This window comes from Eublepharis macularius, chromosome 5 (genome assembly GCF_028583425.1).
Source record: "Eublepharis macularius isolate TG4126 chromosome 5, MPM_Emac_v1.0, whole genome shotgun sequence".
Classification (NCBI taxonomy): Eukaryota; Metazoa; Chordata; class Lepidosauria; order Squamata; family Eublepharidae; genus Eublepharis; species Eublepharis macularius.
In genome coordinates this window covers 109,497,720-109,524,182 of record NC_072794.1, presented here as the reverse complement: position 1 = coordinate 109,524,182, position 26,463 = coordinate 109,497,720, and the positions used below count along the sequence as shown (strand labels likewise).

Below are 26,463 nucleotides of genomic sequence, written 5' to 3'. Positions count from 1 at the left end.
CCATGAGGAATGATTTAAATGAGTCCAAGGTACATCTCCTGATAGCCACTTCTGCCTCAACAGAGCCATCTCCATCCCATAACCCAGCCTGAAACCAGCCTGAAAAGGACCAAGATCACAAAAGTTATCTAAGGAATCCTGGAGCTGGTCTGCTACTGCTTTCTCAATCATTTTGTATTGAAAAGGCAGATTGGAGACTGGACAATATTCGGCCATGTCATTTTTGTCCAGGGATTTTTTTTATTAGGTAGTAGACAAATAACTACTTTCTTGAGTGGTCATGGGAAGATGCCTTGAATTAGTGACTGATTGTGATGAACAACAAGGGCTCACTTATGTGATCCTTACATGACTTTAGCAGCCAAGATGGGCAAGGATCCAGTGCACAAGTAGTGCCTTTACAGATGCCAGGAGCTTGTCAATGTCCGTAACTAACTTGACACATGGAATCCACATGTAGGTGGTGAAAATATCTGTACCATTTGTTCCTTTTCCAAATAGTCAGCAAGCAGTCTAAATCCAGAGGAGTTAGCCGTGTTAGTCTGTAGTAGCAAAATCAAAAAGAGTCCAGTAGCACCTTTAAGACTAACCAATTTTATTATAGCATAAGCTTTCGAGAATCAAGTTCTCTTCATCAGATGCCTGATCAAAACTGGGCAGATACAGAAGAGGAGGGGGAAAGAGAGAGAAAAGGGAGGGGTCATAAATCACAAGAAGGCAGAATGCAATTAGCATAGAGGCAATCAAAACATTCCTTTGCTTGGAAATGTAAACATCTCCTTTTGGTGTGCAGTCAGTTTGTAGCAGTGAAGGTGTCCAATTCCTATGTAGTATAAGCCTTCGGTAACCACAGCTCTCCCTGCCAGTTGCATCTGACAAAGAGAACTGTGGTCCCCGAAAGCCCACGCCAGGCGTCACTGGGCTCCCCCAGATCACGCCTCTGTAAAGAGAATCTGTTACCTGTGATAATGTGATAACCATTCATAGTCTCTATTCAGTCCCCGCTTGACAGAGTCAAATTCATATGCAAATTTGACTCTGTCAAGCGGGGACTGAATAGAGACTATGAATGGTTATCACATTACCACAGGTAACAGATTCTCTTTACAGAGGCGTGATCTGGGGGAGCCCAGTGACGCCTGGCGTGGGCTTTCGGGGACCACAGTTCTCTTTGTCAGATGCAACTGGCAGGGAGAGCTGTGGTTACCGAAGGCTTATACTACATAGGAATTGGACACCTTCACTGCTACAAACTGACTGCACACCAAAAGGAGATGTTTACATTTCCAAGCAAAGGAATGTTTTGATTGCCTCTATGCTAATTGCATTCTGCCTTCTTGTGATTTATGACCCCTCCCTTTTCTCTCTCTTTCCCCCTCCTCTTCTGTATCTGCCCAGTTTTGATCAGGCATCTGATGAAGAGAACTTGATTCTCGAAAGCTTATGCTATAATAAAATTGGTTAGTCTTAAAGGTGCTACTGGACTCTTTTTGATTAAGCAGTCTAAATGTTATTCTCTAGCTCCAAACCCCACTGCTGTTTGTTATCTTTTTGTCTGAAGTGTCTTCTTCCCCTTCCAATAGGGAGGTTCCATTATGGATTCTGCCCCAATGAATCCAGCTATTGAGGCAACAGTGTCCAACTAGTACAGTCTAAAATGCAGAGGAAAAACAATGCTGGCAATTCTGCTGGGTATTTTGGTGCCTCGACATATCAGAAATACTACCTGTGGCAGATAATGCACAACTTGGAGAACAGAGAAAGAAAAAAATAGAGAAATTAACACAAAGGCTGTTTGGCAACACAGATGAAAGAAAGTGTTAAGGAAGTGCCAATCATCAAAGTGGAAAGGCAATTCATTATTTTTAAATCTGGAGACTAGAGGGGGGAAATGCCCTTCTTCCCCACAAGACCTGAAATTGGGAAAACAAAAAAAAACCCCTCATTAAATATTTTCTCATTCTTTGTGATGAGAAAAAACAAACAGAGAATATGTTCCCTACTCTAGCCCCACCTCTAAGAATACAATGAACATGTAGGGTCTTAAGCAGACAAATTCCCCCTTCCTCTGCTTTCTCTTTTTAAAAAATTTTTTGGCATTTGTGAAATTGACACTCTGCTGGGCAAAAAGTATGCTTAGTGTTCATCCAGTAGCCTGGGGGTTGGCCTTTAAAAAATAATTTAGAAAGTAATATTCTGCATATTTGAGGAGTCTTTCAAGTGTACAGAAACCTCTACTTTTCCTGTGCATGACCAAACCAAATGTGTTCTTTGAGAAGAAAAATTCAGGTTGAATTAACAACAACAAACTTCATTTACAGCCTGTCTTTCTCGTGGAAACTCAGGGCAAATTACAAAATATGATAAGTGAACACAGCAAACATTTAAATATCCTCCCCAATAGAATGGTTTTCAAAAAAGAATGGATTCAAAAATTCAGTCAGATCAGATTTCTGATCACACCCAAGCTTGGATCATAAAAACTACAGAGTTCACCAAAGGATCTTTAGCATCTCCTCTTTCAGACTAGAGCCCCTGGAACACACCCCACCAAGTTACTTCTGAAGATGACGAGACCAACGGAAATGGCATGGAATGTAGCATGCAGAGGCTGAAGCTGGAAGGGGAAATCTCCCTCCTCCCTGCAACCACGTGAGGCCTTGAACTTCTACACCGCAGTGCAGGGAAGGAGGAGTCCTGCCCACCACACCCTCTACCTGCAGCTCTACTGCCACATGCCAAGCCATTTTCAAAGGTCTCCTGACCAATCAGAACAGCTTTTCAGGGGCCTCAAGAACAAGCAGCAAACACCATGATCGGAAAGTACAGGTTCATAAGCATACTTTTATCCCCCCCCCCACCCGAACATTCTGGTGTGTTCCGTTCTTTTAAGAAACCAGATAGAACTTTTGAAGGCAAGAGTAACATCTGATCATGAGAAACACTCTTGCGCTAGTATTAAAACTGTTTCGGCATTCAGGATTGAACCTTGTGAAGGGCAAGCAAAGTATTTTGACCATATACATTGTGCAATCTTTTCACACTTGCTGATGATGCCTGAACCCACCAACAGCCGGAACCACCATCACTATCAAATGTCAAGCTGCTGGTATGAGTGACATCAAATGACTAGTTAAGGTACCTTGGATATGGTGGTGGAAAGCGCCATCAAGCTGCAGCCAATTTATGGTAATCCCATACAGTTTTCAAGGCAAGATACATTCAGAGGTGGTTTGCCATCGCCTGCTCTAAGTAAGGGGCTGCAGGCTTCCTTGGTGGTCTCTCACCCAAGTACTAAGCCGGAGTGACTCTTCATAGCTTCCGCGATCTGATGAGTTTGGGCTAGCTGAGCTTTTTTCTAGCTGCCTCTGCACAGCAGTAACTCTCTTGTATGACATTAAACAAGAGAGATCTGACCTGGCAAGATCGCCTTCATTTTCAGCCCTCAGAAACACTCACCGGTGTGCTGCTGGCTTTCCCAGTCAGGATACCTCGTGCTTTCTTTTTGGTCATGTTGAAATTTTTAAGGTAGGCATTGTAGATGTGCTTCGAAAAGAGTTTCAGGTCAGCCACCTGCTGGTTCTGGCAACTGATTTCATTTGCTGTCAGTCCTGCCACCAGCTTCCTTTTCTCAGCTTCTGGCATGCGGCCAAAACGAATGGCTGCAGCATAATAAAGTAGGCAATGTTAGAGGTTAGTGGACCAGCAAGACTGGATGTGATTATGTTTACAATATCATCATCATACTTTTACTATCTTTCATAACATATACATACAACAGGTGGAGAAAGGAAAAATGGAGGATAAAAATGAATTCAGCTCAAGCCTTGGGTGTGCTGGGTTGGGTCTGCTTCCCAGTAGTCTTCTGAAGTCCTGGATAGCTCACCTCCTTGATGAGCCAGTCATTGTCTCAGGAGTTCACATTTAATCACGCTGAGTGGTTACTCCCAGCCTCATATTCCTTTTACCCACCCGCCTCAATTTTTGCTGAGAGATTCTATAAAACCTGGCAGACCATTCCAGATCTGGCAAAGGCAGTCAGGCCAGGTGCTAACTAAAATGGTAGGGAGTAATGCTACAAAATGGAGATGCATCAGTCTTAGCAACATTTCTTCTTTAACAGCAACATCGCCTGCCTTCTCAGTGTACCTTCCCTTCTTTTCAACCCTGGTCCCACTTAAACAATGTTTTTGTCCTCTTTCTTCTCTCTCTTGACTGTTTAATCCAAAGCCACTGATCTTCTGGACAGGTAGCTATGAGTCACTTGGGGAAAAAAGGATTTGCTTAGTTTTTTTAACTAGATGGGCTGGAGGAAATTAGGGAGGCAGGATATTGTAGGGGTGGAACTACATCTTACTGCCATGTAATCATTTGATATTTATTGTTATGATTTTTCCCACTGTCTATGTACTCATGTATTTTTTAAATATCTCTCTTATTTGCTTAGTAATTTCATTCATCTATTATTGAGGCTGCCTTAATAAAACATTGAATTCATTTCAATCAAACTATTCAGCCTGTTTTCTATTTGTGGTTAAGCATGGCCCACTGGGGTTATATTTTCCAGCCCCTATCAACAGCATTTGGAATTTGTGTGCTAGGCTGTATCCTAAAGTCGCAAAGTCTAAAAAGGAGAGATTACCTCACATCTTTCATAAAGTTAATGAACTCATCTACCAAGTAGTAAAGTTAAACAGGACCTTTTAACAGAAAAACAGGGTTGCACCTACCTGTAACTGTTGTTCATTGAGCATTCTTCTGTGCAGGCAGACATGGGAACTGCACATATGCAGGCCAGCCACAGATGTAACAAAGCTCCAAAAGGCGCAAGATGCCCGCCCAGCCTTTTCATGTGCTTTTTGAGTAGGCATGGCTGTAAAAGGTGGGGCGAGCAGATCCCTCCCTCAGTTCACTAAGCCGCTGGTGAAGAAGGAAAATTAGCACACTAAAGAGCACATGGCGGGGAAAGGAGGGAGGGATGCATGCCTGCACAGAAGAACACTCAATGAACAACAGTTACAGGTAAGTGCAACCTTGTTTTCATCGTCATGTCTTTTGTGCAGTCCCACATGGGAGAGTAGTGAGCTACCTTACCCAGGAGGTAGGCACGTTGCTCTTCATCAAAACAGACTCTTTAGGACTGCTTTGCTGACTGCAGCATCCCTTCTGGAGTCTACGTCAATTGCATAATGTCTAATAAAGGCAGATGGCGTCAACCAGGTGGCTGCTTTGCATAAGTCCATGAGTGGAATGCCCAAGCTAAACACTGATGAGGTAGATTGGGCCCTTGTAGAACGCGCCCTGATGTTCAAAGGGCAAGGTTGTTTGGATTGCTTATAATACTCCTTTAATGAGCCACACCCACCAGTTGGAGATTGTTTGAGCAGTAACCTTCTGTCCTTTTTTTAAATCCCTTGAAGGAAACAAATAGGTTAGGGTCCTTTCTGAAGGCAACAGTCCTGTCCAGGTGAAAACACAGTGCACTGTTGACATCTAGTGTGTGCAGGAGTCTGTTGGCCTCTGTAGAGGGTGAAGGAAAAAATACTGGCAGAGTAATGTCTTGGTTGAGGCGGAAAGCAGAGACTACCTTGGGAAGGGACTGGAGGCTGGAATGGAGAACCACTTTGTCTGCAAACATTCTGAGGAAAGGTGGATCGTTCCTCAGGGCTTGCAGTTCACTCCTCCTCCAAGCTGATGTTATGGGCGCTAAGAAGGCTGTTCTAGCTGTTAGAAATTTGAGAGGACAGGTAGCTAGAGGCTCAAAAGGCTTATGCATGTGAGTGCTAAACCCAAAGACAGGCTCCACTGAGGAGTAGGTTTGGACACTGGAAGGTAAACATTAGCCAACCCTTTAAGGAAGGATTTGCATTCAGGTTGAGAGAAGAGGGACCTACCCTTCACCCCCTTATGATAGGCCAAGATGGCCACCAGATAGGCCTTCACAGAGGAGTTATAGAGTCCTTGGTTCTTTTACAGGACCAGATAGTCTATGATAGATGGCAAGGGTGCTGAAGAAGGGGCTAAGCCCTGTTCAAAAGCCCAAAGGGAGAATGTTTCCATTTACCAGAGTATGACTTTCAGGTGGAAGGTTTTTTGGCCTGTGAAAGTATGTTCCTGACCGGGAAAGAGAATTCTACTTCAGAGGGGATACAAACCAAGCTGTCAGCTTCAGTGTTTCTAAATTGTGGTGAAGAACCACGTTGTCCTGAAGAAGGGTTGGTGACAGTGGAAACCGGCATGTTCTTCCCTGTGACACTCTGGACAAGGTGGAGAACCAAGCCTGTCTTGACCAGTAAGGGATTATTACAATCGCTAATATCCTCTCCCTCATCATTTTGCTGAGTGTCAAAGTCATGAGAGGGAGAAGAGGGAAGGCATAAAGTAGACTGCCTGACTAAGATATTTGAAAAGTGTCTCCTAGGGACAACTTTCCCTTGCCTGCTTGAGAGCAGTATTGGTGACACCTCTTGTTGAGTGAAGTAGCAAAGAGGTTTATGGTGGGAAACGCCCACTGTAGGAATAAGGGTTGAAGGAAATCCATATGGATGGTCCATTCGTAATTGAGGTCCTTAGACCGACTCAGGCCATCTGCCAGTGTTGTCTTCCCCAGCAATATGGATGGCTGTGATAGAAACCCAATTCTGGACAGCCCATTCTCAAATCAGGAAGGACTCTTGGGAGAGGGACAGAGAGACTGTGCTCCCCTGCTTAAACTGTATAGCCCTTAGCTCTAGAAGACTGATGTGTAACTTGGACTCGTATTGGGACCAGAGGCCCTTCACCTGATTGTCTCTGGAGTAAGCCCCCCAATCCAACAGGGAGGCGTATGTAAAGATGGAGAGGTGGATGGGACTGAAACTGAACAGGGTCCCTACCATTAGGTTCTGTTCATCGTTCCACCATGACAGGGATCTGTGGATAATCCTCGGACACAAGAACTAGTGAGGTTCTTGTAGTGAGGATGAAATACCCTGACAAACCAATTTTGCAACAGCCGGAGCCAAAGTCTGGCAAATGGTATGATCAGTGTTAGAGAGGCCATAAAACCTACCCATTTTTGTATTTCTCTTGTGCTCTGGTGCCTGAAAGAGTGCACCTTGTTCAGAGTGACTCAGAACCAAGTTATTCTTTCTTTGGTGGGAAAAACTCGAGCTAGTGTGGAATCCAACGCTGCTCCCACAAATGTTACCCTCTGTTATGGAATCAGGGAAGACTTCTCCAAATTAACCCTCAGACCCAATTGCTAGAGGGTTGACAGTACTAACAAGGTGTGATGAGAGTCTGACTCTCTGGACTGACCCACGATAAGCCAGTCGTCCAGATAAGGAAATACGGTGCAATCCTTCTCCCTAAGGTGGCCGACCACTACTGCCTGAGGGGCAGAGAAAAAGCCGAAAGGAAGGACTTTGTATTGGTATCTTTTGAAACCACATTGGAAATGGAGAAATTTTCTGTAACAAGCGCCCTTCAAATCTACAGTAACAAACCAACAATGGTTGTCTAATAGGGGTAAAACATATTTCAATGACAACATTCTGAATTTTCTGGGAATGATAAACTTGTTTACAAACGGAGATCTAAAATGGTGTGTGAGCTCCCTGACTTCTTGTCCACCATGAAATAGTGGGACTAAACTCCCTAGGAACCGGAACATGGAACCAGTTCTATTGCTTATTTCAGAACAGGCTCTGTATTTCCTTCACCAGAAGTGCTTGAGGCTGGGAAAGGTTCGTTTGGGGAGGAACGTTTGGAGGAACTGATTTGAACTCTAAGGAGTAATCTTCCCAAACTATTGACAGTACCCATGCAGGTAGGGGCAGGTATTGACTGACAGGGAGGGGGAAAGATGTCTTGGTGTCAAAAAATCTGGTGGAGCCCGACTGCTCTCTGGGGGAACTGGAACTGTCCTTTGTCTTATGACAGTAATAGCTCCATCAAAGTTGGTTGGATGGAACCGTGGAAGCAGCATGTTTCTGGTCCCGAGGGAAATGTTGGGTGGGTTGAGATGGAAACCAATTGTATCTGGGGTTGTAATGAGGATAAGGTTTAGGAGGGAACTAGTATTTGTAAGGTATGACCAGGGTAATGCCAAGGGATCTAGCAGTCACCTTATCATCTTTTATTTTCTTGAGGGCATCGTCAGTGGTTGACGAGAAAAGATCATTTCCCTCAAAGGGTAGATCCTCAACACTTAGTTTATGGTGTGAAGCTAATGCAGTGGTTCTAAGCCATGCATGCCTCTGAATTACAATGGCTGAAGCCATAACTTGTGCAGAGCAATCCCCAATGTGCCGCACAGTAAGAATGTGTTGTTTAGAGAGCTGATGGGCTTCTCCCTAGAATATCTTTGTGAGACGCTGTTTCTCATAAGGGATGAGACTTAAGTAAGAACCGATCTTGTCCCAAACAAACAACTGGTACCTGGCCATAATGGCCTCATAATTGCCAATATGGAAATTTAGGGCTGATAAGGCATAAACCTTTCTCCCTAAAATATCAAGCTTCCTGCTCTCTTTATCTGTGGGGGCAGAATGACCAGCACCCCGTGGAAGACCTCTGCTTTGCAGGGGATGGAATTTGCAGGAGAGTGATTGAATAGGAACCCAGCCCTGTCTTGCTTGGTCTTAATAGATGTTATCTTATTTTTTTGAGGTCGCTGGCGTGGATGACGGAATTGACCAAACCTCCTTTGTAAAATGTAACATCCCCTGCATGGTGGCCACCTGGCCCGTTGCCTGGGAGTAGAGAACCTTGAAGACTGGATCTGACAACGTTGGAGCCAAACAAGTCACTTCAATTTCCAATGACCTTGCCATTCTGAGCAACTGCTCAGAGTAGAGGCAAAGGTCTTCAGTGGGAGACACAGCAGAGTCCTCTGTAATATAGTCGGGAGGGGATGGCTCAGATGCCATGTCAGAACCGGAACTGGAGTCATCGTCAGGATGCGTTGGTGAATCAAGTGTTGGTTCCACATACCTGGTGTCTTCAGGAACCACTGGAGGAATCGAGGGTGGCCTTGTCTTCTTGACTGAAGGGCAAGGTTCTGTAGGGTAGTAGTCATCATGCAGGTAGTAGTGAGGCAGAGGGTAGAGACCTGGAGACCTTTCCATGCCACAGGCGTAGTAATGGTAAGAAGACTCATAAGGCTATGGAACCCATGGGCATCTTTGACTTCTAATGACCTCAAGACAACTCTCTATGTTGGTTGGAGCGGAGGAAGCCACTTCCTTCTGTGCAGGTCGCGCTGGAAATGGTGGTAGCAGATAAAGCTGCTCCTACATCTAAGAGATATGGAATCTCGCCATCTAAAACAGCAGGAATCGAAGCCCATTGGTGCCTAGCAGTTGACAAGGGAGTTCTCAGAACCACAAATGGGCTAGATGCCACCAAAGCGGATGGAAACAAAGCTGAGAACCGCTTTTTCTTTTGTGGTTTAGGAGTCAGACACTTTTCAATATGTCTCAATTTCAGCTTGGCTCAGATGAAGACTGAGATGGGCCAGAATCTTTAGGAACTGACTGGTTCGTATTGTCAGTGCTTGGAGCCGAAATCGGAGGTACCAAAGAGGCCCATTTTGGGCGCTGTGGTCCTTTATTAGCAGCCCCTAAGGGACTACACAGAAGACACGATTATGAACAGACAGTTTCTCTCTTAAAATGAGATGCTGAGGGCAAGCAATGATGGAGGGATGATTTCATGCCCTGAGTTTGAGTTTTTCAGAAGCACCCAGCAAGCTACTGTTGGAAAAAGAATGTTTTTGTCCAATAGGGTTTTTCTTAAAGGGTTTAAAATGGTAAAGATAGGGCAACCTAGCTGCACATAACAACTCTGCTTCGTGCACCTCTGTTATCTGAAATAAGATGGATGGCTATGCAAGACAAGGCCTTTACTGTAGTGGCACCTTGGTTATGGAACATCTTTTTCACATGTGTTCAGATAGCACTGACCTATTACATTGTCATCTACATTGACAGCACAAACAGAAAGGCTGATTTCATCCCTTTCTCATACCCACTGCAACATCCTGATCTGCACGGCTATTAGACCATATGGGTTCTACAATCCTACAAATAAACTTTCTCAGGCTTGGAAAGGACTGCTGTGGGGAAAGAAAGGCAGAAAATATCTGTGACAATCAGGGTCTTTTGATGATGGATCATGGGATCCAACCTAGGCCGTTTCCAGATGGCTTACCTTCTGCCGTTCCATGCCGCAACATCGCAGCTCGTCCTGGGGCGAACGCAAAATATCGTGCGAGTTTTGTGTGACATTGCGCAAAACTCGCGCGAGAAAGCACGATATTTCACGTTTTCCCCGGCACGAGCCGCAACGTTGCGGCATGGAGCAGCAGAAGGTAAGCCATCTAGAAACGGCCCTAATGTTTCCTACCAAACATGCCTTTACAGCGCTCATCACTGGCAAGAGAAAATGAAGAAATAATTGGAGGGAGGGGACTCTAGTCAAGTGGGAAGACCAAATATTACAATAATTTAATATCTCCCAGTTGATTTCCCAAAAGCTAACAACAACAACAACAACAACAACAACAACAACAACAACAACAAGAGGCTATAAGGCCTTGCTACAGAAAATTTTCACCTCACCCAAGCAGCTATAGAATGATCAGAGATATGAATTTTTGTCCTTCCACTTCAGATATTGGACCTTTGATAATAAAACAAGTGCTTGGCAGCTGTTTCATACTAATTCAGCTCGTCCTGGGGCGAACGCAAAATATCGCGCGAGTTTTGTGTGACGTTGCGCAAAACTCGCGCGAGAAAACACGATATTTCACGTTTTCCCTGGCACGAGCCGCGACATTGCGGCATGGAGCGGCAGAAGGTAAGCCATCTAGAAACGGCCCTAATGTTTCCTACCAAACACGCCTTTACAGCGCTCATCACTGGCAAGAGAAAATGAAGAAATAATTGGAGGGAGGGGACTCTAGTCAAGTGGGAAGACCAAATATTACAATAATTTAATATCTCCCAGTTGATTTCCCAAAAGCTAACAACAACAACAACAACAACAACAAGAGGCTATAAGGCCTTGCTACAGAAAATTTTCACCTCACTCAAGCAGCTATAGAATGATCAGAGCTATGAATTTTTGTCCTTCCACTTCAGATATTGGTCCTTTGATAATAAAACAAGTGCTTGGCAGCTGTTTCATACTAATTCTAGGCTGTCACCTCCAATAAAAGTATAGAGGTAAAGTATGTTTCAACAGGACAGACCCTGCTGACAACATCAAGACTTAGAAACTGTGATTTGATTAACATGGAACTTCCAATACAAAAGATCTATAGTACACAAAACAGTAATCAGTGACAGTAACAATTCCTAAGAATTCCCCATTCCCTCCAAGCAACGTGTCTCTTCTTTCCTTTTAAATTTTTTATTTTTCAATATCTAACATACAACTACTACATACATACATACCCTACAAAACAGTAACTACAAAAGACTACAATAACACAAGGGATGGGAAAAAAGAGAGGAAAAAAAAAGGGAGGGAGGGGTGGAAAAAAGGGGAAGGTGCCCTACAAACACTAAACACTACATTTCTGTTTTTCCTTCATACTGCCATTATTCAAAAGTTAAAGCTTTATATTATATTGATGGAGTGGTTGACCTTACTAAATGCAAGTTACAATTTAATTTCAAGTTAAATTTTTCTTCCCCTCCTGGGTCCCGGACGCAATTCTCTCTGAGCAACTGCAGCCGCAGTGCTCGTTTCTTCCCCCTCCCCCTCAGACTTCTCCTTTTCGTCTTGTTTGGTGCACTGGAATTCTGGGTTCCTGTCCTCAAAATCCCTTAGTTGATCTTCTGATAATATCTTAAAGGCTTGATCTTTATGGCTGAACCAGATTCCTTCCGGGAATAACCATTTGTACTTTATTCCCCGTTCTCTCAGAAGAGCTGCGAACTTTTTATACTTAAAACGTCTTTTCCGAACTAGAAATGGGACGTCTTTCAATATCTTAATTTTGTTGCCCAAGAAGTCCAAATCCGCATTGTATGAATTGTATAGGATAGTGTCCCGGATCCTCTTAGATGAAAAATTGATGATGATCTCGCGCGGCAACTGACGCTTCATTGCATATTTTGAGGTAGCCCGACGGGCTTCCAAAATGGCGCTTTTTACTTCTTCTTTAGTTGCCCTCGCGGGTGTCGCCAATAGTTCCGAGACAAGACCCCATAAATCCTCGTTTTCCTCCTCTTTCACATTCTGGAGGCGCAAAATTGTCTGTGTTCGTTCCACTTGTAGCCCGATCAACTGATTCTCCACCAGTTTAAGCTCTTTATTCGTAGCCTTCACGAGTGACGCACTTTCCCGAGCAGACTTCTCTGCCCCCCCCGCTGCTTCCTTGATGGTTTTCACTTCGCTCTCAATTAAGCCCACCCTTTGATCTGTTTCATTCAGCTTGTCAACAAAGGGTTTTATAGCTTCACCAACCGCCCTCCGTATTATTTCCTCCAGCGATTCTCCCTTTAAGGCAGCCGAAACTGACTTGCCAAGGGCAGGACTTTGTTTTTTTGTTGCCATTTTGGGGGGGGGGGCCGCCAACCAAATTTTGGAACTCAGCAAAGGGGAAGAGTGAGCCTTCTTAGCTTCAGATCTCACCTCTCCTTCACGTGCGCTTGTAATAACAGAAGGAATTCGCTTGCTTGTAGGCTCTCGCCTAGTTCTGCTCTTTGCCGTTTCTCATGGCCCGGCAGCACTCGAGGCGCCGCGCACGTCCGCCGGCCTCCGTAGGGACAAACGGGCAATTAACCCCCCGCATTGATTCCGGGGGGCTCTTCCCGCAGCGTCCCGGACCCAGCCTCCCTCACTGGGAGTTTTGGGGGCTAATCTTCGCAGATCAGCCGCCCGGACAGGGTGCTCGGCCGCTTCCTCTCGAGCCAGCGAGAGGAGCGTCCGACATGGCTGAGAAAACGAAACCGAATCCAAAGTGTCTCTTCTTTCCAACAACAAAACAAGCTACATTTCCTAGACATACTAGGGAACTGTTAGCAAGGCAAAGTACATACATCAGTGCAGACCCAACTACTTAAAACTTGCAGAAGACATAACACACATAACATATCATGGCTCTCTTAATTCTGTTGATATTTTTCTCAAACCAACATTAATACAGTCTGCCTCATACAGTGAAAAACAACCAATATTAAACCCACACAAGGATCTACAGGCAAAGGAGCATGCAAGATTATCATCTCAGTACACACTTCAACTGAATGTGATAGAATGAGTGCTTTGTTTGGCATGAGTTACCTGACAGCTTTGACATCTCTGCAAATCTGAAATGTTAAGTACTTTGTGTGTATATTTGCAGTGCATTGCTTGGAAGATTGTCAATGGCAACATTCCTGTTATGACAAGTCTGGATTTGGACAAGGATGAATGGAGAACTCCAGCCAGTAACTGATCGGAGTCCTGTGCCAGAAACCTTACTGAACACGGTCTGCTGCACCTGGCAAATGAATGCTGAACTGCAGCATCAGGTACACATGTTGGTATTATCAGCTAGAATATATGTTGCTTTGCAAAAAGCTGCCGTGGAAAAGACTGTAGAAATACAATACTGATTTGTAGTAAATTGGGGCTTAATTATGAAGTGTAATATAATTTAGTTCAAAATAAAGAGTCAGACATTTGAAATGTTGTTTCAGTGCAATTCATTTCTAATAATTCAGCAAAGTTACTGTAGCTAAACAGATCTGGGGTCTGCTCAATGCGTGAATGGGAGATTTCCTGGGAATTCTATATAAGCTGCCTTGAGTTCTGCAATGGAAGTTAGGATATAATAATAGTTCCTACAAGAGTCTGGCTATCTTTTTGTATGTATACATGTGTATTACTGATATTTTGTACTTCTCTGTATCCAGAAGCTGAAAAACCCTGAACGAAATAATTCCATATTCAGATAACCTTTTAAAAAATCTCCTGTACTACAAAATACCCATGCCATAAGAAATTTAGTAAAACCAACAAGTACCCCTTAGCTGTTCTGGGATCCAGTACAATGTACAGGAAATGTGGCAGAATGTCATTTACATCTTCAGATTCAAAGAATCAGTCAGTCTTAAACTCAGTCTTAAACTCTAGTCTTATGTATATGATTCATAAAAGAAAAAGGTTTGCAACAGCATCTGTGGACAAGATTTAGAACACCTCTTTTACTCCTTCACATAATATGTTTAGGGTGCAACTACCACTCACCACATTAGAAAAGAAGACCCTAGGTGCCATAGGTGACTATTCAAGTTTCATGAAAAGAAGGCAATACAAAAAAGTGATGTATCCAACACCTTCATTCTGTGTTTAATGGAGTTTTATACAGTTAATAATGTTTGTCTTTGCTTGAAAGTAGGCTGTCTTGAACCTATACTATACAAGCAGGTGCTTGTAACTGCAATTAAATTTTTATTTTTTTTGTGGAAAAACTATCACAGTATTAGCATGCCAAAACAAAACTGATATTTTGGCAAGCCCAAGACATTGTTATATAGGTTGCTTTTTCAGGAATTGCTCAGGAATCAGAATGGTGATGGTCAAGTACTTTTACAACACCCCAGAGACCCACAAGATTTTGAGGCTATGAGCTTTTGAGAGTCAGAGCTCCCTTCAGAAGGGATCTAAAGAGAGCTCTGACTCTCAAAAGCCCATTATGCAGAAAATCTTGTTGGTCTCTAAGGTGCCACTGAATTCAGACCAACACATCTAAAAATTTATGACATCCCCAAATCAGACATTTAATAAAATCCCCAGCTGCTGTTGAGCATGTTGCCTATAGTGCGTATATAGTTCCATTTGTCCCTTTCCAGCTCCATCCTTCACCCAGAGGTACACGACAGGGGCCTCACCATTATGCGACATGCCCAGCGAAAGGCATTTCTGAAAGCGGCAGTACTGGCACTTGTTCCGGTTCTTCTTCTGAATCTTGCAGCTTCGTTCACATTTCTCATACTCCAGCTTCATGCGGATTGTTCGACGAAAGAAGCCCTGTGGGTGAGCAAGCAGAATGATGAAACCGAGGAAAAAAGCAAACACGCAAGATGGCTCAGTGGAGCCATAACAGGAGATTCTGTGTTTCACAAGAGACTGAGAGAAGATGTCAGAGGGAGAAGGGAAACTCAAAAATGTTTGTCCTATATCAGGAAACAAAATAAGAAACTGAGGTCTTGTAATGTCACAAGTGGCCAGCAGAGGGACGTGAACTTAAAGACTCTAGCTTCCATTCCTTCTGCCCCTCTTCAGCAGTGTATTTATTTGGCCCTGAAGCATTTTGGCATCACTTCAACACCAAGTAATGCTGTTCCTTCAGCATTTGTGGTGGAGGATGGAATTTTGTGACCACATCCAGCTACAACCATCCAAACAACTGGGGGCAGAATATGTTCTTTGATACCCTGTGGCATATGCCAGCCAAGGATGTCCACTCAAACTAATCTCATATTTCACTGAGAACTCAAGAGATTTACAGCAGAACTATGACAGTGTACAGGAGTTGTGCAGTTGGAAAATGTATTTGCGGCACAAAATTCCTGTGCTGCTTACTCGAGAGGAGTAGTTGTGTTAGTATGCTAACACATTGCTAACGTAAGAGCAAGATTAGGATCTAATAGCACCTTAAAGACTAACTAGATTTCTGGAGTATGAGCTTTTGAGAGTCAAAGCTCATCGTTACTACCTGTACGCTTCATGCGAGAGCCAGTTTGGTGTAGTGGTTAAGAGTGTGGGACTCTAATCTGAAGAGCTGGGTTTGATTCCCCACTCCTCCACTTGAAGCCAGATGGGTGACCTTGGGCTAGTCATGGCTCTCTGGAGCTCTCTCAGCCCCACCCACCTCACAGGGTGTTTTGTTGTGGGGATAATGATAACATACTTTGTAAACCACTCTGAGTGGGCATTAAGTTGTCCTGAAGGGCGGTATATAAATGGAATGTTGTTGTTGTTGTTATATAACTCATGTCCCCTGAATACCTTAAAAATAGTGACTTAGAGAGTTGCCAGAATACAGATCCCTCTTAGGCCTTTATTCCAGTTGTAACAGACACAACCTCTAATCTTTACCCTAAAAGCCAAACTACATGATACACCAGGAAGCCCACAATTGATCTCCTGATCAGTTTTTACTGAAGGCAGCTTCAGAGGGGGGTGGGGTGGGGCCTGCCAGTTTAACCAGATAAGCAGCACAACAATTCCTATCCTCCGAGCATGTACAACTTGCCTAAATTAAGTTTCTTCCTCTCTTGCAGCTGCTGTTTGTTCCACAGGGGAAGTCACCTATATACCATGACTGTCTCCTTTCCAAAAACAGCAACTGGGAGGAAGATAGTTTAGATTGAGAAAATAGCATTTGGGAAGGTGGAGAATACTAAGGATTGGAATAGTAAGTCAGGAAAATAAACCGTGGCTCTAACAATATTGGGTGTAGTTTGGCCTAAAGATAAAAGAATTCTGCTCTCCCCTGCCCCAACCATTTATTCACTAAAGCCCTAAGACCTACTATCTGGCTTTACAGAACGTGTATGTTTTATGCTGCCCATACCTTGCAACCCTCGCATGCATGCACTCCGTAGTGAAACCCTGATGCTTTGTCACCACAGACCCTGCACTCCACGTTTAGACTTCCTGACGTTGCTTCATCACAGCCCATCTGGAGTTGGTCTGACAGAGACGGAGAAGAACTCTGAGAAAGATCTACAGGGAAACAAAATGGAATTCCATTACAGTTCTGTGTTGCAATAGTAAGCAGACAGGCACACGGGAATTCAAGAGCAGAACCTCTTCTTTCTTTTTGCACACAAATACAACCAGCTTGCACTTGCTGGTTTTTGTTTTTGTTTTTAGAAATGTTGGTTTCAGTCCACAACTTGCATCACTGATTATAATATTGCTATTAAAAATGGATCAGATAATTCAATTGGTCTGATGTATGTTGTTCCCTTGTTCTGGCATTTATAACCAATTCAGGCAAGGAACAAGGACTAGTTAGTTTCACCTCCCCAGTTCAGGGAATCTGTTGTTTCAATGGGACTGTTTCAGATTTTCCAAACTGCATAGGAAGTTTAAGTGACTAACCCCAAGGCTATGGCATAAGGCACGAAAGTGACAAACCTGATACTTCAGAGGAAGACTAATTTCCCCACTGGGCTAAAAATGAATTGGAACAACAATTTATAGCAAGGCATTCTGCAGCTAAAAAATGATTAAAACTTTAGGTTCAGAAGTATGGCTTGAATCATTTTTCCTTATCATATTGGTTTTTTCATTTTTTTATCATTTGTTGAAATCCTGATGCTAAATTTCTTCTTTATTTACTTACATGATTTATCAACTGCTTTTCAAAATTTCAAAGTGGCACAAGGCAAAATTTTAAAAGCCATAAAAGTAATTATACATTGGAAAATAACATACATGATACATGGGGAAACGCAACTAAAATACAACAAAAAGACAGCATATAAAAGCTTGGTCAACAGCATGATTTATAATCATTTCAGGTTTTTTGATTGGTTGGTTTTTTAATGCTTTGTATCAGTCCTAGTCCTTGACAGTGGGATCAGCTGTTTCAGATATAAGGAAGTATATGAAAGGTGGGAATGATAATACAGGGAAAGGGGGGCTCAGGAAGCAAAAATATATTCAACTGATAGAGGAACATGAGTAGAGTAGAGAGCAAAAGAAAGAGCATGTAAGAAGTAGAAAAAGACAGCTAAAGCACTGGTTTGAGATGTGAGCAGCAATATGCACAGACATAAGAGGTCAGATGAAAGCCATACTTTACATCAACTTTAGTGAAGGTTCTTTTCTAAGTAGGTGACATGGCTAGTTTCAACTATTTTGGTAGGAATGTGTTAGCTGCTCAAGGCTTTTACAGGAAACTCTGCAATCAAAATTGTTTTTGATAATGGCTACCTGATAAACATTGATATAAAAAGGTTAAATCATTTAAATACCCTAACATACAGCTCCATGAGAAACACTGTTGGAAAACCTATTAAGAGTTAGCAGGTCAGCAGACTCTTAAAACTACAAATGTTATTATAAACTTTGCAAGATCTAAAGAAAGTACCATAGCATTTTCAGTTGAAAAGATTTTTCAAGCCAAAAGTACTTGGACTAATAATTCATGCTGTTGAATCATGGAGATTGCCAGATGTCAATAGACAAAATTTTTAGATCTGTTTATCTTACTCCATCCCTACTTCTGTGTTGAGAACTGAGGTTGGCTCCCTTTGCCTTAAGTTTCAAATGGGTGCTATTTATTGGCTAAATGACAACAACAATGCATGTTACCTAAATACTCTTTTTTGGAGTAGTTGACCAATAATATTTATATCTTAGCCAAACACAAAATTACTGCACTAGTAGTTGCACGTGGGTTAACCCTGGTGGAGTTGAAGGACAACAGTTTTACTGCTGCAAAGACTCCAGATTAAAGAACTTAGTTGTTCAGAAAGATCACGACTATGTCAATATAAGATTCTGCGGCATTGTATTCTAAAAATCAGGTGATGAGATTGCAACATACTGATCTGAACCATCTGACTTCCCTTTGAAGAAGGCTCTGCACTCCCAATTCATGTCATCTGCATGATCTGCTTATCTGTAGGGAAGGTATGTAAAGTCCCCTGTAAATAGTTGTATTTGTGGCCTTCAGGGGATAGACGTCCTTGTCCATTATCTATTGTATCGTCCACCATATGTCTCTTCCAGACAAAGATGACGGGGGCTGTGAAACTTTGCTATCTTCTTGCAGAGAGGGACAAATATGCAGCTAACAAGGTAGTTGCATTAAATGTGATTAGGTGTTACAGAGTGTAACAGGTCATCCATTTATTTGGTGATTTCATTGTTAGTTTGTTCATTTTACATTATAAAATTGTATAAGTGGTTTTAAGTTTAATCTGTTGTACGGAATTGTATGTTATATGGAATTTAAGGAAAAGTCAGTATTACTGACTTTTCCTTAAATTCTAGTACAGAAAACAATCAAAAAGATATAGTACATCTTGTAGTTGCTCAGTACCATGACACTGAACAGCATCAGTGAACATGAATTATGAAGATGCAGAAACTTTTTATTGCTTTCCCTAATTGCCATTTGGTCAAGTTGAGGAGCTTCTCTCTCTCTTTCTGACCTACCTGTGTAGCTAATAGAAGGTGCTGAATCTGGTCCACCATTTGGGTCTGTGGCTCCACTTACTGCTGTCAGAACCTCTTCCTCTTCCTCCTCCTCTTCCCTGACCTCAGGTATTTCCTCCTTTGGCTGTTCCATAACTGATCACCACCCTTCAGTGCCAAGGTTGCAGCCCCTGTCATAGCTCTGGCATCATCCACGTCTGTCTGGAAATGGGCCTCTATCAGGCTGTTCCTGCTAGCCTTTAAGGAAAGAGAAGGAAATGTTAAAAGGTGTTGACAATAACAACAGAACCAGATTGTGCTATAGAGTTTCTTTTACAAGGTCAGTTAAACTATTATGTACACAGGACTTGATACATCCTGTGCCAGGGAAATCCCAAGCTCTGTATTCAGTGTAAATGTATTCCAATTGTGATATTTAGCTTTTCACAGTTAAGAGAAGAAGCAAGATCAGCTAAGGCTGCGTCCACATGACAAAGATTTTCTGCTTCCATATCATTGCCACCATAAATGCAGAGCCATTTGCAGTGGCAACTGAGCAGCCACACAGGAGTTTTCACACACCTTCCAGCCACCATTTTCCCTGCCACATCACCAAAGGGAATTTTCAAGTTTTAAAAAATCCCAAGTAATTGCTATTGAACTCTAGTGCAAGAATGTTATAACAATCTATTGCCAAGATCTACTAATTCTCAGAATGCTTTAAATGAAAACTGCAAATTCAGAGAAATTCAAGGATAGGGTTAATAAACGGTCAGTGTAACGTTAGGCCCTCAGATGGGGAGTATTTATTTGTTTATAGTCCGCCTTTCTCACTGAGACTCAAGGTGGATTACAGTGTATGTTAATATAATGGCAAGGACATTTCAATAAACAATGTATAGAGTATATAAATACAAATTAGCAAATACTTAAAATCCATAGAAATCCAATACATCATTTGCATCATTTGCAGAAAGCCAGGAGAGCAAAAGCTTTCCTGACCTCTGCAGGTAGGCCGTTCCTTAAGGTGGATGCCATCACAGAGAATGTACATGCACAAGCAGCTGTTGATTTTGCTCATGTGTAAGGTGGCTCCCCCAGAACAGCCTGTTCAGATGAGTGAAACTGCTGTGATGGAACACAGGGAGAGAGGCATTCCTGTAGATATGCTGGACCAATGCAGTGAAGAGCTTTGTATGTGATAGCCAATACCTTGAACTCAGCCTGGTAGCTGATAGGTAGCCAGTGGAGTGACTGCAGATTGGGAGTAATATTCATTCTTCTTCTAGATTCCAATAATAACCAAGCTGCAGCGTGAACCAACTGGAGTCTCCAAATTAACTTAGGGGAGGACTTATGTACAGTGCATTACAGTCAAGTCTTGATGCTACCGTATCGGCTGCGTTGAGGTAGGGGGCATCTCCCAGGCTAGACTGAGGTTATAGAAAGAACTTTTTGCAGCTGTCTTAACTTACTTTTCTAGCAGTAGTGATGGATCCAGTATAACCCAAGGCTCTTAACTGAGTCAGCAAGGGTCAATCGAACCCCATAAATAGTTAGAAGTACAATGCCTTTCAAGATATCTGCCTTCCCAATGAGCATCACTTCTATCTTGTCTAGGTTCAGTTTCATTTTTTTAACTTTCAAACTTTGGATAGCTGTTAGGCAGAATGCTACTGCATCCTTCAGTGATTTGGATAAAGAGAAACAGAGTTGTTGTCACCCGCATATTGATAGCAACCAGTTCTATAGCTGCAAACGAGCTCTCCTAAATGCTTTACATAGAAGTTGAATAACATGACATATAAGACTGTGCCCTGCGAAACCCCATAGAATAATTCCCACTGGCTGTTAAGGGGCAGGCTTAGGCAAAGAAAATCGTGGTGACATGGACAGCGCCTTCTAAAATGCACATCTTCCCACCCAGACAGTTTGCAAACATACTTGAACAGCATTCTTTCCACAAAGGTCATACCATACTCAGCTTAAGGAAGAATGTATTGAAGAGGGGGAAAGGCTGGAAACTGGATGACTAGAGGATGTTGTCCCATGGATGTTTCACAAACTTGCTGTAGTTTGGAAACCAAGTGGAGATAAACCTCAATGTGGAAACAGCCTGAGAGAGAGTAGCAGAAAGCTATGTGGGTAATGTGCTGTCATCTGACTATTGGAAACTTTGAACTGCCTGACATCAACTTGTTATCTTCAAACATTACTCTGCATAAATGTAAAATTAGCTGGCCAATTAATGATGGCCTGGCCATACCAGGCAGGGGGAGGGTCCCTGTCCAGTGGACCTGGCAAAGGCAGGCTTCGCTCAGGTCTGCAGGTGGGGTTTAAACATGGAGTTGGCCAAGCCTGCAGGTGCAATTGCCTTTGATCGGCGTCCTTGGCAGCGGCTCCCTGGCAGCGGCCCCCCTTTTCTTGGCACAGCATCATTGTAAGGGAATCCTGGCCCTGTAGGATTTGCTGCTTTGCAGTGGTGGTGGTCCCAGCAGCCAGGTGCCATCTTGAAGGTGCTCCTGGCCCTGCAGGCTTTGCCACTTTGTGGTGGCGGCTCACTTTCGCAGTCCTAGGGGCACTGCCAACCCTGCAAGCTTTGTCATTTTGCAGCAGCACCCCCCTCTTTTTCTCCCCAAAAGGGGCCAAAGCCTTGGTGCAGCCAGCCAATAAGGTAGCAGAGGCCCCTATAATGGGCAGGGGCACTCCTCATCCTCTCCATGGCTCCAGCTCAGGGCAAGATTGGAGGGTGGTGCAGCGGGCTCAGCCTGCCCAGGGATGCATGGGTATGGAGTGGGGCAGCTGCACACTGCAAGGGATGTTCAAGGCCCTTGAATAGCTCAATAAATGTGTTGAACAGCTGGGTGCCTCTAGGTTTATTGCCATAGTGGAGGCTGTGGTCCAGGAACCTGTTAAGGCCCCCTCCTATGTGGCAAGCAAGGCCGCCAGGGGGCCAGGCATGACGAGGCACTAACATGCCCAGTCCCCCTTCAGCAGTGGCTCCAGGAGCCTGGAGCAGACTGCAAGACCTGCAAAGACAGTGTCACAGATCCCACAACCCCAAAGATCCTCATGCCACAATGACAGCGCTGGATCCTCTGGTGAGTCCTAGTCCAAGGAGGGGGAGCAGGGAGACTGCTGGGGCATGGCTGCATGTGCTCCCAGCTTGTCACCCTGGGCTATCTGGTGGTAGTTGGCCAGGGGTACGGGTGGCACCAGTCCTGGGGCGGTTGGGGCAGCTGAGGAGGGAGAGGTACTCAGTCGACCCCCTGCTGTGTATACCAATGATGAGGAACCCCCCTCGAGGGATCCACCAGGCCCATAAGGTCCACAATAGGATCCTGGATGAATACTATGTGTTCATCTTCTCCCTGCTTCACCTAGAGGCTGAGATTGGAGGGAGTGCCCTCCCATTCAAAAGGGACAGGAAAAAGGGCAAAGTGCAGAAGACAGAACACACATTCACCAATTGGATGGAGAGATGCACATATTCATGGGGGTGGTGCAAGCGGCATACCTGGAGCAGGGCTGGCATTTGTCTCACCAACTATCCAATGTGCTCTGTGCCCAGGCCCTCACTGGTGACATTGTAGCAATTGACTATGATGAGACCTTCCATAAATGGGTGTTTCATAATGCGAGAACACGTTGGGACCTCATCAATCATAAACTTTGGTTGAGGCTAGTGGGTCCACAGCAAGGGTAAGGCTGACCCTCCCCCTTGGGGGAGAAGGCTGGAAGGCAGGAGCAGAGCAACCGTGTATGTTGGGAGTATAACCAGGGGAGGTGCTGTTGGCCCAGGTGCCAATTTGACCACAGCTGTGACAGCTGCTTCAGCCCCTGCCCTTGCCATGCACTGTTTGATCAGGCAGTCTGCCTCATCAGATCCTGAGGCATTGGGGCCCTTTTGGCAAAATGCAACATGCAGTTGGCCCTTCAATTGCTCCCAGTGCACCCAGAGTATCTCTACTTTCTGAGCTTTAAATGTGGGAGCTGCTGGTACATGGACAAGGCAATGCCCATGGTCTGCACCATGGCCTGTGCAACTTTCAAAGCCTTTAGCACATTTATTGAATGGGTAACAAAGGACCATGTGAGGTGTCTGCACATAACCCATTACCTGGACAATTTTCTCATAGTTGTCCCAGTAGACAGAGCTGCCTGTGTCAACCGTCTGGCTGCCTTTCAGGTGCTGGCCAGCAAGCTGGGGATCCCCTTGGCCCAGGAGATGAAAGACCCATATTCTCACCTGACCTATCTGGGAATCAAGTTGGACTCGGTGGCTGGGTGTTCATGCCTCCCCTCCAACAAGCTCCAGTATGTCTGTGCGCTGATCCACCACACCCTGTCCCACTGTAAGTGCATACTGAGGGAGCTGCAGGTCCTACTTGGGCACCTTAATTTTGCTTGAAGAGTGGTTGCCCGGGGCCAGGCTTTCTTCATGAAAGTTTGCCAGGGTGACAGCTAGGACCTTCGCCCTCCCACTATCACATCAGGTAGGAGTAGCTCAAAGACAACCAGTTACTTGAGCTACTCTGGCAGGAGTAGCTCAAGGACAACCAGGTGGTCGTCCGGGTCCTGAACAAGCTGTCCTCATGCTCTGAGTGGGTCATGCACCTCATCCGCTGGTGAGCTGAGGGGATATGGGGTCAGCGGCTGGCAGGCAGGTCAGCCGATGCTTGGATCCAAGCCCCATGAGGTGCCAATGCTCTTTAAAGCTGTATTCAGTAAAGTTGTGGCCTTTTTTATTCCACCTGATGTCTTTTATTTTCTGTTGCCTTACCCTCCACATCTTGAGCTGGCTCCGGAAAGTGTACAGTGTACTTGATGCAAGGCAAAGAAATCAAACTAAAGCATACAGTGGGCTGGGCAAGAAGCAGTCTGACTCACTATTCGCTAAATGACAACTTCTCCAGGATCAGCAGAGATCACGCCACTATAAAAATGTTGTATGTCTCCAGGCATAATTTAAAGTTGTGTGTCTATTTTTATTCAACATGTTGTAACCAATTTCCCCTTTTTCTGCCAAGATAATTTATTCTGAATATTTTCCAATCACTCTAAACTGATGTTGAGCTTCACCCAGCCACAAGGAACAATAGGAATAAGATAGAGAGTGCATTCCTGTTACTGTCTTCACTTTTTCAAGACTCACCCTGCCCATTTGGGGCTTTTGCATTCCTTGTACAAAACACACAGCAATAAATTATATAGTCAAACACAAATAGGGAACAAATATCAAGAAATATAGTACAATATACAGATCTTGATGCTTCATCCTAGCACACATTTGATATACATTTTTTAACTATCATTTGGAGCTTTGTACTTTGATCAAGAAACAAGAAGGCTGAAATCTGAAAACTGTGCCAAAGAAGACAAAGGGGTAGGGGGAGAGAACAACCCCATAGAAGAAGGGTAACCAAAGAGGTTGCTCAGAAGAGCTTTGTATGTGATAACCAATACTTTGAATTGAGCCTGGTAACTGATAGGTAGCCAGTGGAATGACTGCAGAACAGTAGTGCTATCCATTCTTCACCTAGCTACCAAAAACAATACACCTTCAGATATACTTTAGTATATCATACATTAATCAATGCAGCTAAAAGGCTATTTTGTCCCCTGAGAACCTGACAGATTTGCAAATTGTCACTTTCCCCCCAACACAGGACCTTTTCTGCACAGGATTTTTTCATTGGGTCTGGTCCATACTGCACTGATTTTTCTCCAGAGTTCTGCATGCATGATTCAATCTCCAAATTGCTTCCCAGATTTTTTTGCATTCTTCAGGGGAGAAAGGCTACATTGGCCGCAGAATCGATCTTTTCCTGGCGTTTCTCTGGCTTTTCTCCCTGCGCACATACCTCGATGTTTATTTTCTAGCAAAGTCAAACTGGGGCTTTTTTTGAAGTGCAGAATGCGTTCTTCAGTGTGATGCCTTGCCCTGGCCCTGCCTTTCACTCTCCCCTTCATCCCCCTGCATCCTGACTGGATGAACAGCAACCAATACAGTTTTTCCCCAGAAAATTTTTAAACAGCAACATAGTAGGGTTAGTTCCTTAATAATAATAATAAAAAACTGGCAACGTCTGGGGGAAAAACCTCAGCAATATAGCTAACACAAAAACTCAGCAGAGAGCCCTGAATCCCACATGATATTTTTAAGTTTACCCCTTGAGTTTCCGGTACTTTTCAGTCCATTCTTTTTTTGGTGTTTTTTTAAATTAAACAGTGTTGCAACCTTGGTCCTTTAGGCAAAAAAAAAAAAAAAAACAGGCAAATTTCTTCAGCCCATCAACTGACAAAACAGGTATGTCCGCAGCCAATTGACCGACTAAACCGATGTATTCCCCTGAAAGCCTGCAGCAGAAATGGGACATTTTTATTGCGCAGAAAAGACACCCCTTCAGTTTGACTCCCTCAAGTGTGGAATTGTAGTGGCCCAAAGTAGACCTGATCCTCATGGATCAAATATCCAGAAAACCCAGTGTAAGTGTGCATGTAGAAAACACCTCTGTTGACTCACTGAAAAATACAATATGCATATCAAACTTAACTGCAATAAGATTAAATGGTTCGGGTAGTATCTACATTTTAAGACAAAACACTCATGTGCAGGAATTTATCAAGCCTAGTATGGAGGCCACAGAAGAAGCAAAAAAAAAAAGAAGAAGAAGAAGGGGGGGGAGAGAGAGTAAAGTTGTCAAATGAAAATGGAACAATGGAGTAATCAACCCCAAGTTATCTGGCAATATCAAGTTGATGAAAATTTATTAAAACTTACACTTCAGTCACTATTAGTTTCCCTGTCAAAGAATTGTACCTTCTTTCTAGTCTAAACTTGCAGAGTATCAGCTTCCAGTAACAGATCCTATTATCCTTTTGTCCACTGTTTTAAAGAGCCCTGCATAATTTCTGCCTCCTAAGAACATTTACATTAGTGCTGCTACGTTCAAAGACTTGAAATGGAGAACACCCAAACAGCTAGTTGCTGTTATTCTGGACATACAAAATGACTTGGTAGCACTGAACCCAGGTAATAGGATAAAAGTGTCTGTACCAAAGTATGCCATCTTTTGCACCTGATAATAACTGAATTCCTTCCTAGAAACCTCCTAACTGAGAAACTAAGTTACAAAAACAGGATTTCTCAAAGATGACAACCAATACCAAACATGTCACCATATTGTCAGATGAGGAAAAAGAAAACCTCTCTTCACATAATATGCCCTAGAGAAACTCAGCTTACCACAGAGCACAAGACCTTTTACTTTGCATCATACTCTTATGTTCCAACTCCTTCGATATCTCAGCGGCAAGCTATCC

At 43.6% G+C, this 26,463-nt stretch overlaps 1 protein-coding gene across 4 annotated transcripts in view; it reads right to left on the bottom strand.

The window, feature by feature from the left end:
* The window catches only part of PPARD (peroxisome proliferator activated receptor delta), a 78,818-nt gene that overhangs the window by 10,085 nt on the left and 42,270 nt on the right, over positions 1-26,463 (bottom strand). For all 4 annotated transcript variants that reach the window (XM_054980722.1, XM_054980725.1, XM_054980723.1 and 1 more), the window contains 4 exons: positions 19,159-19,395; positions 16,559-16,710; positions 14,871-15,009; positions 3,460-3,662 (listed from right to left, as the gene is read on the bottom strand). In XM_054980722.1, the coding sequence (XP_054836697.1) occupies positions 3,460-3,662; positions 14,871-15,009; positions 16,559-16,710; positions 19,159-19,291 (627 nt within the window). In that variant the 5' untranslated portion in view covers positions 19,292-19,395. The remainder of the gene's footprint in view (positions 1-3,459; positions 3,663-14,870; positions 15,010-16,558; positions 16,711-19,158; positions 19,396-26,463) is intronic.